The 12,295-nt window shown below is 39.3% G+C and overlaps 1 protein-coding gene across 2 annotated transcripts in view; it reads right to left on the bottom strand.

Annotated features, from left to right (window-relative positions):
- The window catches only part of DCBLD1 (discoidin, CUB and LCCL domain containing 1), an 87,165-nt gene that overhangs the window by 33,707 nt on the left and 41,163 nt on the right, over positions 1 to 12,295 (bottom strand). For both annotated transcript variants that reach the window (XM_058307327.2, XM_071218637.1), the window contains exons 6-8: positions 7,952 to 8,085; positions 3,635 to 3,675; positions 980 to 1,195 (exon numbers count right to left, since the gene is read on the bottom strand). In XM_058307327.2, the coding sequence (XP_058163310.1) occupies positions 980 to 1,195; positions 3,635 to 3,675; positions 7,952 to 8,085 (391 nt within the window). The remainder of the gene's footprint in view (positions 1 to 979; positions 1,196 to 3,634; positions 3,676 to 7,951; positions 8,086 to 12,295) is intronic.

Raw genomic sequence — 12,295 nt, 5'->3', positions numbered from 1 at the left:
CTGTATCTGTCCCTGCAATATCATTCAGGACAACTCCAAGTCCCGAAAATACACCAATATCACACCTCTTTTTCCCTCTTGCTGCCTTCAGCAACTGCCATGGCCACTGTCTCCATTTCAATGATATAATTCCTTCAATTGCTAGAGTCACAATAATTCTATAGTAGAATACCAGTAACTCCACTCTAATCCATATTTTCTTTTTCCATCCTGAGGACCCTGGGATGGCAATGTCCACTCCACCTCTAAATCTAGAGGAGGCTTAGATCCCACATGGCTGATGGATGGAATTCTCCTGCTTGCAGTAGCAGACTCTCTCGGTTCCCTGGTGTGGTGGTTGACCATCCTCACCTCCCTGTTAGGTGACCTGGGTAAGTCCAATGAACCATAGAGTAGGTGTTGCAACTCTGCTGAGGCTCAGGGCCCAGCTGGCACATAGACAGTCCAGAGATTCAAGTCTCCTGAGCATACCCCAACCCACAGTGCCTCTGTGATCCAAAACTTCTTCAAAAGTTAAGTCTAATATATGGCCAAATTCAATTAATAGGAAAATGAAATAGTAATGGTAGGTTTAAAATATATATAACATGTATTGTAATTCGTTTCATGGTTTTCTCACTTGAAATTGCAAATTCATTTTATAGGTCAACTTTTATTAGTTGCTTTTAGGGACCTGGTCAGAGGTGACTATTTTCACCTGACAATATGCTGTAAAAAGGTTTCCCCATTGAGCTATCATCTCTCTAATCTACATATCCATACAAGAGTTAAAGGGAACACTTGCACTGAAATTTACCATCTACACCCAGGTTCTTCTCACAGAGTCAGTGGGAGGATTTGTAACATTTTCAAACCATACCAAGTACTTCGAGTTAGAGAGAGGCACCCATCTCAATCAAGAGCATTGTTTCAACTGCAAGTCACTTTGCATTCACAAAACTGCTTAAGTACCTGTACAAAACTGTACTTGCTTAAGTACCTGTTATTTTCTTTTTCTCCCCCAAATCTATCTCCAGCCACTCTCGTTGTTTGAGGTGGTTGCTGCCATCACCCGCAGCCCATGAGGGACCTTGATCCTGAAGCTGGGCCTGGCCAGGAGACCAGTGAACTTGTTCTCCAATCTCACTGACCCACTGCCAAGAGGAAGAAGCTCTGATTTGCTTGTCTGATTCCAAACTCAAGGATCCACTGCAACCTAGGAAAAAAGGGCAGTAGAACATTTCGGATACAGACATCAAATAAAAGGGAAAAAAAAAAAAAAAAAAGTACCCCGGCTCACCTAGAATACTTAGGTAATTTACTTCCACTCTGAAACTGAATCAACTGTTTAATTATTAGCTTTTTTTTATGACCCAGACTTGGAGTTGACTCATTTTTACTCTAGTATCGTGAAATTCTTCCTGCCTTTTTTAAACAGACTTCACCAAAGTCACATCCCTATAAGTGCCATCTATTTGTCCCCACTGTAGATTTTTTCCCCAACTTTCCAAATTTACCCTAATTTCAACAGAGTTAAATGTATCTTAAAGTTTTAAAATGCTGAGGTTCTTCTCACTGTAAAGGATTTGGGATTAGTAAGGGCCTCCACTCTCTGCATCCTTGAGAGCTGGTATGTCAGATCCTCTGAAGATCAGTAAATTATATCTAACATCCATCCATAGGACCTAAACTATGTCTGTCCTAGACAACCTGGAGGCAGCAAATAAATGCCACATTTCTTTTCCTGGGCAACACAGTCATATAATTTTCTCTGAAATATTTTACTTATTCTGAGTAAGAATATGTAAACAGAATATTTTCCATAATGGGGAAGCTGAAGTCTCTATTTTACATACTCATGTTCAGTTAACTGTATTCAAGATAACCACAAATCAGATTGCAATATGTTAAAATCTAACATAAAGGGAACTTATCTTAAAATAAATGTCATTTCAGTTCTCACCCTTTGTAGCAGAAGTTAAAGGGAGATTAGATTATAAAAGAAGACACTTTCTGCTTAATGCTAATTGGGCTGATTGTCTTGTGTATTTTTAAGTCATAGCAGACTTGTTGCTATATAACCTGAAGAGAAAAAAATCCTTTAAGCTCTATCATGTGAAGAGCATGAAGGATAAAAAAACTTTTTTTTTCCTATATGCCAGAAATGGCAAATTTGAAATCACTTCTACAATTTCCATTGCATGCTCTAAATGGGAAATACATGATGTTCTCTAATAAAACGTAATTGAATAGTATGTTAGTGATAGGCAGAGGGTCCTGAAAGTGAGAAATACTTAGTGTGATGAATCAAGACTGATGAATTACGGGTATCTGAAATTCAAAGGAAGCAATTCCAATACCAACCTGAAATTAATACAATGAAACGAACTCCACTTTCTGTCATCTTTGTTGTATTAAAAAATAGCATCATTTTCAGATATCTTTCTTACTATGAATTTTAATATAGATGTCTGAATTAATTGGCAGATCAACTGATACATTTCATTCCTTGTTTTCCATTAGGTGAATAAGAACCAAACTCTCCTATCCATACGCTCACTGAATGGGATGGAATATCCTTGGGGCTAAGGCTGAAGCACCATGTTTAGTAGTCGATCCCCAGCCTCCTACTGCAGGAGGAACTACCTTCTCATAGAAACTTCTTTTGCTGGACTTCAACCACATTCTCTCCAGTGTATGAGCTATTTTATTCATTAGGGTGGCTAGGCCTCAAGATGCTTGCATACCACCAGGTAGGGATCTGCAGGGAGCCTGATTAGCTACTTCTTACTCTTCTGCTAGAAAATGGAGATCTGCCAAGTACCCTGACTGCTCTGTGTTGTGAGATGCTCAAAGGTCCTGCAGGGGTACCTGACTGGCTCTTGAGCACCGGGCTTGGGGCATGCTGTGAAGTTCAGGGTTGCCTGCCCTAGCTTACCCAGACCAGGGGCCCAAATCTGTTTTGGACATTGAACTACCACAAAATATTACATTTAAAGAAAGAAATGCTAAGAAAAATAATTAATTAAGTTTGAAAACAAACTGTAGCTCCTAATGGCACTTAATCATCTCTTACATGTCTTGAGTTTTACATTTCTCAGAATAACTATTCAAAATTTCTCTCTTGATTTAAATTCCCAAAAGTACTTTTTGTAGTCTCTTTAAAAGCTTATTTAACTTTATGTTTGTTTTCTTGCACTTATAAAAAGTCTGACTTCAAGAGACTTCACTTATATATATATATATAAATTTATATATATAATCAAAATATAACCAAACATATATATATATGTTATACATAAATAGCCCCTTTAATTGCATAAATATATTGTGTGTGTATATATATATACGTTATTATATATTATGTAACTAGTCCCTTGACTTAGCTATATTTTGGCTTTTATGAATTGTATATTTCTCTTTTTATGTTTTTTCCTAAAACAATCTAATATTTAACTTGAATATGTGTTCATCTAAATCATAAATTGTCTTACACAAAGCTTATTTTAAAACAGACCCAACAGTTACTCTTAATCATCTCAAAATCTCCACATTTTACCTATCTCATGCACTAAAAACACTCAGCAGAAATGGAATAAACCATTGGTGAAGAACTTTTAAATAATCAAATTCTTAAGGAAAACATGATCCTTACCATTGGAGGTAAACAGAAATCGCTTGTCTGACAGGGAACCACTGAAACAATAAAGATAAACACGAGGAGGTGAGTGGCTTTCCTGATGCCATGCTGTCACATGGCTCCCCACGCCTTCCCAAGTGTGTCACCTTCTCTGAGGTGTCCTCTCAACACCCCTGCAAGGCCACTGTTGGTATCTTTACCACTAGTAGTTTATAGATGGGCAAACTCAGGCCCTCCAAATGTAAAATTCACAGAAAGGACAAAAGGACAGGGCCCTGAGCCCCTACTTCTATTTATTTTTATTTTTTTATTTTTTTATTAGAGCCTCTACTTTTAAACCAAACTCCTGTGCTGTTTCCATCATGCCATGCTGTATTGCAATGGAAAATGTTCAAATACATAGTCTCAGGAACAAACTTAGATCCCAATTAATTAATACATGGTGATGGAAGCAGAAAGAACTACTGCCCTGAGTACTCCCTCGGATCCAGCAATCACCTTACAAAGTATTCCACCCATTGACAACAACCAAGGACCACTGGGGGGAAATGAAGAAGCCCAGTCATTTGGAGAACAAGCATGTCATTTCTAGTTACCATCCCTAAAGACTTCCTTGTGGAGTCTGGCCCAAGCAGCATTCCTACGGGGGGATAACTGTGCAGGCTCTCTCTTTCTAAGGTACCAACCAGCACAGAGCCATGAACTAGCACCTGATTCTGGTTTCCTGGAGAAAAATCATAGCATCTCACTGACCAGGCCTGAACTGGGCTGTGGTCAGATGGGCTTTCTCTGCCTCTGGCCCTAGTTCTCTGGCTTCTTGACCTCTATTTGGCTTGTGTTACTCTCATAGAAGAAGACACCAAAACAGCCTCGTTCTACAGTCACTACCTTCAGCAGAGAAAAGATTCCTAGTACCCAAAACCTTGTTATAAAACCTTTTGTTAGTTGATGATGTAGAATAAATATATAGAATGTAGAATGAATGGAAAATCTGGACTTCTCAGTACTACTCTTATGTGCACAGTATTTGCTATATTAGAAACGAGAGGTGAACCCAAAAATGTAGACCCCACCATCGTGGTTTTCAGAGTTTACAATCTGGGAGTATCACTTATTCTTTTAAATGCCTAACTCTGAATTATATATGGAAATAGAGATGAGTACTGAAATGTAAAATCCACAGAAAATCAAAAAATACTCTGGCCAAGAGTCTAAGTATCTTCTTATCAAAAGCTTCTTTTAGAAATAACAGTAAGAACTGTTCTGGAATTGACTTTCTCTTTCATATTCTTCATCTACTCTCAAAGACTCCATATGCCCCAGTATTCCAAAAATAGGTTTTAGTATAATTTCTGTACTGGATGTAATGTAGGAATCAACCATTTCTCACAGGAGAAAAAACTCAGACCCATATGGGTCATTGATGTGCCAAAATTCCCAGTAGGGCTGAAAGGAGAAACCATCTCTCCTGACACTTAAAGATAGGTGCCCATTGTTGCAATTCATATTTAAATTTTCAATAAGATTTCTTTAGAGCCTTTCTCTGGTCTTTTTCCTCCATTTTCTCTAATGGTCCTGCACCGTTAAACTTGGAATTTGGCCCAAATAATATACGCAACCCTGAGGGCCTCAGCTCTCTCCCACTGCCATGAAGCTGTAAATTTTTAAATTTTTTTTGTAGTTGTAGAAGTGATTATGGAAAGAAGGATAACTTTTGAATTGGCCCTGAGGAGAGGACTCTAGGGTTAGATGCTGCTTTCACCAGCTTTCTGCCTCACTTTCCTCCATTTATCAACTTGAATATTTCACTTCCCTCTATTAAACTGCTTAAGCACCATCACATAGAGACTCCTATAGGTAAATAAGCCTCCTCTTTTAAAAATGAAAACACCCAAGGGGAGTTAGGGTTCCCTAACAGGAATTGCTAGCCTTTCCTGAGAAGAAGCAAGCAGGAATAATCTGATGTAAACAGAAAAGAAGGTCTTTCCTTCAGATGGTTAGAGCCATCATCCTCTGTATGAGGTCAGTCCCTCTTCCTGATTCCATTCTGTTCTCTTCAGATCAAGGAAGTGACCTGACCTGGGATGAATCCCAGAAGAACCCTGCATATTTACTTTAGGGACCCCTTCTTCCTTGGCTGCAATGCTTCCTTCTGTGTTTTTTCCTGAATGCCAAACAATCGTGTGGGAACACAAGTTCAACGACCGCATGTATAGCGGTTTCCCAACAGCAAAACAACACAGACAAAAACAATTGCTCCCTGAAGATTTGGACATCAAAATGAGTAGAAGAGACTGTATTAGCATGCAGTTTTACTCTTCTCTGCTCAGTGCAAAAATCACAGAGCTAAAAGGAAGAAGTAACTTTGATTTCATTTTGAGCTTTCTATCTCTTCCCACAAAAACAAAAATCATAGCAGACAATTCGTTCAAACAATTATACAAAAGAGAGAGCAAAATTCATTATAGTTCGTTAATGATCTAGATTTCTGTACTCTTCTTTCTGCATGGAAGTTTAATTTCAAATTATATAAAACAATATGTCTTAAGCACAAGGGATGTAGCAGAAGTAGTTGAGAGCATAACTTCTACTCTTATTCATCAGTTTTACCATAAATAATTTTTTATAAAAGTAAAATAAAACCTAAGTGGAATAAGTTAAACTTTTGACCATCCTATTTTCCTACAAAAGAAACATTCAAATGTATACAAACATAGGCAAGAGATTAAAAAAAAAACAACAGACTTAAACCAAAGGCCATCTCCTCATTCATATTTGCATATAGCAGCACCGAACAAATATTGGCCACAACCTGAGATTGTCCTCAAATAACACCCTCGTAGCAATAGAAGAAATCACAAAAAAAGAAATAGACCCTCAAAAGTCAAGGTCAAGCTGACAAAGGCTTTCTGTGCATAAGTGATAACTTTCTGTGCATAAGTGATAACTTTCATTAGAAATCAGGATATACGTTTTAATGTTCCAGAGAGTTTGAGGGAAATACCTATATGAAATATGTATATAGGTAAGAAACATATATGTAAAATATATACTTAATTTTATTTGTGTAAGGATTTTTGTTTCTAAAGGCATCTTATTTCTAAGCTTTTAAATCTTAAACTTTGGTACATGTTTGGGACTAATTGGCCTTTGACTGTTCAGACACTACAAAAAGAACACTTTGGGGCCACTCATAGTGAAAATCCTGTCCGGAAGGGGAAAGGAAGAACACGCAAATCTAGTGAGGTAAGACTGCATGTCCTGGTGTCCAGCACACATCCTGTCCTGAGTGGGTGAGAGTCTTTTGTGGATTCCACACAACACTGCTTACATTGCCTGTGAAAGAGCTGGGTTGGAACACCCTCTCCACTTTCCCCTCTGAGACTCAGGATTGAAGGGCTCTGTCTGTTTGCCTCAGCCACCCACCCACCAGCCAGCCTCCCACACATGTGCTTGGTGGGCCAAAGGCCACCTGCAACTCTCTGGCACCCCTCCTGGGGCCTTGACTTTCTGCCTCTTTTATTCCTCCTGAGCCTTGTTTCTGCCTTCCCTCAGACTCAAGGCTTGCCTCTGTCAGGAAGGAGACCTAGCAAACCCTCTCCCCTAACCTTGGTCACTGCTTCCAAATTCCCCGTAAGCACAGGCAACACCCCCCCCCTCCAGAAATGAGGTTTAGTCACGAAGTTTTCTCATGAGTTCATAAGTTGGTTCTTTGGAACTGAAAACACATTTTCCTATAATAAAAAAAACTATGTGGTTTCACACACCTCTTGGTTTCCAACCTCTTAGCAGCTGAGGAAACCTTAAAAGTCGTGCTTCCATTGTTTAGAGTAATTGATGTAATTTCTTTTTCTAAAGCTAAAAGAGCAGAGAATAAAACCAAACAAAGAGGTTTGGTTTCACTCTCCAACTCCTATGCCTCAGAGATTGTCTCTGGGGTTCTTGGGTAGAATGCAGTGGTTTTACAAAGATTCACTTCAGTTCACTGTCTCCTTCAATATTTTGGGTGACACTGGAGATAAACAGTAATTTACTGCAATTGCAAAAACTGAAAAGGAGTCTTTATTCTCTCTCATTAACGCACCTGAGAGTAGAACCACTCTGCTGACCTGGGACTCCAGGTGTGTGCCATTTTAATTTACAAGTCAGCATAATCAGTGTGCTACATTTATCTTCCACACAGACCATAAGTGCTGCTCTAAGCACACACCTGGCTTTTCCCCAACTGACAAACCCTTGGTAGCACATCCCGGCAGTCCTTTCAAAACTGTGAACTAATTAATCATGTTTTCAGGTTGACCTGCCATCCAGAACAAGAGATAAAATACTCACTCCCTGGAGAGCACACCATTGGCCAGGATGCCTTCATATCGACTTATCCCTTTAGATAGAAGCACGCGGATCTGGCCACCCAGTTCATCTGCGATCACTCCTGCATGGATGGCGGCTTTGCACAATAAAGAGGTCTGAAACACAGCAACATCATCATTCACAGCTTACAGAAGAACATGTGTAAAATGGAGCTGGAGTATCCAGTTTTGTTTCTGTGGCAATTTACAGTACAGGTCCTCCAATGAATAACCTGCCCAGGTGGGCAGACCCTTGCATAGTCATCTCCCACACCAACTCTGATCGAGGCCAGGCAGCTTGCTTTGGTCTGCTGCAGACAGTGAGATCCAGCCAACTGCCAACACCACCCAGGTGAGTGAAGCCATCGTAGGCAATTCCAGTCCCAGGGATTGCCTCCCCCCCATGACTACAGCTGCACGAAGGAATCCAGGTGAGGGGCGTTGAAGAATTGTCCAGCCCAAATTGCTGGTCAGCAAATACAATGGTTATTATAAGCCTCTAAGTTTTGGGATGGCTGTTAAATAGCAATAAATAACTCATCTAGCTTCTTTTGCTCAATTTGCCAGTTAGATCTACTAAGTATGTTTAAGAAGGTGAGCTTTCCTCACAACAGCTTTAGTTTTAAATTAACTTAGAGATTGCACAAGACATCAAACACAAAATGCTAATGCTAGCCACAGAAAGCTCAGCAGAACAGAAACTCTCATGAAGGTTTCCATAGGGAGCAGCCCGGGTCCCAGGGCCTCCAACTCCTGTCCTTAATCCCCTTGGAGAGACAAATGCATGGTTGGTCTTTGTAGTGTGGCCAGCGCCCTCCCCTCCACCAAGACTACAGGTGTGGCTGGCCCCATCCTGTCATCGTCTTAGCATAGACTTTCAGGTGTGCTCTGGAGGACCCACCATGAGTAACCAAAGACATTCCAATCACAGGAAATTTCAGAGATGAAGAAGTTACCTCCCAGGGGCTGGAACAAAGGCCAGACCTCTTTTTTGAGGTCATATTCATTACTATACAGGTATAATTTATACTTCTATTTTCTAGCTTTTTTTGAGGTCTAAGCCTCACCAAAATATAAATATAGGAAGTCACATCACTGGCCTATTTTAATTAGTGAGTTTCCTTAAGCTAAGCTTGTTAAATCAAATGAAATAATTAAAATGTAGTAATTCTTCAGGAAAGGGAATGCAGTGGACTAAGGACAAAAGAACCCCAAGCAGCTCGCACAATTGCAGGCTAATGGCATTATCTAAAATTGAATTTCTGAATTCTCTTCTGAAATTCATTTCTGAAGCTCACTGAGGTACAAAAAAAGATGGTCAAACAGATTGGCATGAAGGATGATTAACACGGTTTTCAAAGCAATTATCAAGTCACCCCAGAATTGAAGCATTTTCTTAAATCTTCCTCTAGGAAAACTCAAATTGTATAAGAAGTATTGACACAGTATTAAAAGGAAATTTAATATAAAAAATAAGTATTTTCGATTGTTTTTAATAAGACATGGAAGCCAAAACAATAAGGGGGGAAAAGCACACTTTAGAAAATGTTGGTGGAATGATGGTAAAACATTAAATTACAAGAATATATTATCCATTCTATCATATGTATTGTTCTATGTTGCTATAGTAACCATAACTATATTAATTACATTTTCTTTATAAAATTAATATGTATGCTTTATAGAAATCTTGGGAAATATGAAAAAAATAAAAATCACTCATACTGCCAACCCAGGGACAATCGCTCATCATTGCACTGCACTTCCCTCTGGCCTTTCTGTGGATGTGTAAAGTAAGCGGTTTCTCCCTTCCTGCCCTTTAGCTGGGACCACATGGTATGGAACTCCTAGTAACTCTCTTTATCTTATAATATTTCTTGACTATTTCGAGGAATGGAGAATTAATGAAATGAATTAACTAAGGGCTGTGTTTCACCTAAAACCAGATGGTACGGTCACCAGGCTTGGGAGGACATGCCCAGAGGAAACCTGTCCCAGGGGCTTTTTAATTGCTGCTTTTCAGGTAAGGCAGATCTTGGGGAGAAGCCCACATAACTGGATATTGAAGACATACCTGAAAGCACATGCCTTAATTCATCAAAGCAGTGGAATCATAGAATCTTCAGCATTCACACACATGCATACTGGCCACCTTGACACCTCTAGTGACTAGGTGCTTGCTGTTTCTTGACATCCTATACCTTTTACACTGTTCTTACATGCACCTGAAATTGGTCTACCTATAACTTTCATTCACTGATTTAGTTCTATCCTTTGGAACAACACACAATGAACCAATTCCTTTTCTATAATTGCTCTTTAAGACAACATACTTCGTCCCCTAGACAGAGCACCCCTTCCTTCAAGAGGTCCTCTAAGAACTCTTATTATGGATTCTGCCATCCAGACCTATTGGATAGGCTTTGGTCTTGCAAAGGCCTTCAGAAAAGACTTGCTACAACTGAACATACTTCCCAAAATGAAGGCCACTACTGTAGAGGACAGACTCTAAAAGAATCCTCATGATCGCCAACTCCTGGTATTCACATCTTGTGTAATCCCTTCCTTTTGAGTGTGGGCAGGACCTGGGGCTTGTTACTAAACAATAGAATATGGCAAAGGTGATGGGCTATTACTCCATAATGTTGCATGAGATTGTAACCCATCTTGCTAGGAGAATCTTGTTAGGAGACTCTCCCTTGCCAGCTTTGAGGAAGCAAGTGGGTACACTGCAAAGGCCCACATGACTAGAAACAGAGTGTGGCCTCTGCCAACCTCCAGGAAGAAACCTGGGTCCTCAGTCTGACAATTCATAAGTAACTGAATGTTGCCAACACCATGGGAGCTTAAAAGTGCCTGCCCCCAGACTAGCCTCAGATGAGACTGCAGCCCACTGACACCTTGACCGTACCTCCTGAGTTCCTGAGAAGAGGACCTAGCTAAGTCAAGCCTGGACTCCTGACCCATAGAGATGAGAATAATAAATGTGTGTTGTTTTAAGCTTCTAAGTTTGGAACAATATTGTTACTCAGCAATAGATAATTAATAGAACCACTGTATCAACACATACCAAAAAAAGCACTAATCAGATTTCTTTGAAGAGGCTACCTTTCAAAATCCAAATTTTCCCACATGATAAAATCATTCTAAAAGCAAATGATGCAAAACCAGTTAGTGAGTCAAATAGCAAACCTACTTGCCAGAACTTGCAGATCACATACTCAGATCTCTACCACACAAGAAACCAGCTACCTGTTACACTGAAAATGATAGCTGCCAGGAAGAGGCATGGAGACCATCTAAAGAATGAAAAAATACTTTGCTATTGTGCATAATTTCTAAGTTTCTTACACAGAACAGGAAAATAATAAAAACTTTCTATTGCTAGGGAGAAAATATATATTTCGAGTTTTTATTTCTCTTGGTTAAGTTCCTGAAGTCACCCTAGGAATAGCTTATGTTAAGTATGTCTTCAAACTGAGGCAGTGTAAATCATTTGAAGATTTAAATAACATATAGGCCAAATGAATATCCTGTGTCAGTAGAAAAAGACAATACAGGAAAAAGGAAACAAAAAGCAAAAAATCAACAAAATCTCCTGTTCCCAGAATCTGAATGTGTTAGAAAATGAAAGAAACTCCAGTTTTTTTCCCCAGCCTCAGATGAATCATCATACACCTAGATCATGAAGGCAGACTCAGGTACACGAGGAAACATGTCAATAACTCTCAGACTAGTTCTATCACCATACAGATTTTCACATTTCTAATTAGTCAAGTTAATTCCCAACTATTTTAAATAGCAATATCTTTAGAAAAATAATCAGATCTCCAATTTCCAAGACAGAAACCTATAAACAGTAGGAGATGGAGGATTATATATCTGGAAATGGGACATACCCTTTAGAAAAATGATATCCTGTGAATTTGTTTTTCTCCGGGAAAAGTGTGTATAACCCAGAGGGTTCAATTAGGCATACAAATTTGAGGTGGATCAGTGGGACGGGAGTAAGATACATGAGCAGAGCCGAAGGCTTCACTGGACCCAGGCAAAAAGTCACTCTTCTGTGATGTAAGTACCCATGTCCTTGGCTCTAATACATGAACCAAACGGAACTTTAAAATAAAGAAGTAAATTATAAAAGAAGCAGAAGCAGTAGCAGCAGCAGCAGCAGCAGCAAATCTATGACCTCATAAAAAGTGAATGGAATTATAGTCTTAGGTATTGGAAGCCTTTTGTTTTTCCTTTCATTTACTGGAAATACAGGAGTGAATTTATGGACAACCTTGGTTTCTATACTTACTTCATTTATTCTCAGAGAAGAGAA

The sequence above is a fragment of the Dasypus novemcinctus genome, chromosome 11, assembly GCF_030445035.2.
Source record: "Dasypus novemcinctus isolate mDasNov1 chromosome 11, mDasNov1.1.hap2, whole genome shotgun sequence".
In the NCBI taxonomy this organism is placed as follows: Eukaryota; Metazoa; Chordata; class Mammalia; order Cingulata; family Dasypodidae; genus Dasypus; species Dasypus novemcinctus.
The sequence above is the reverse complement of the archived record's forward strand: the minus strand, read 5'-3'. Positions and strand labels throughout refer to the sequence as shown.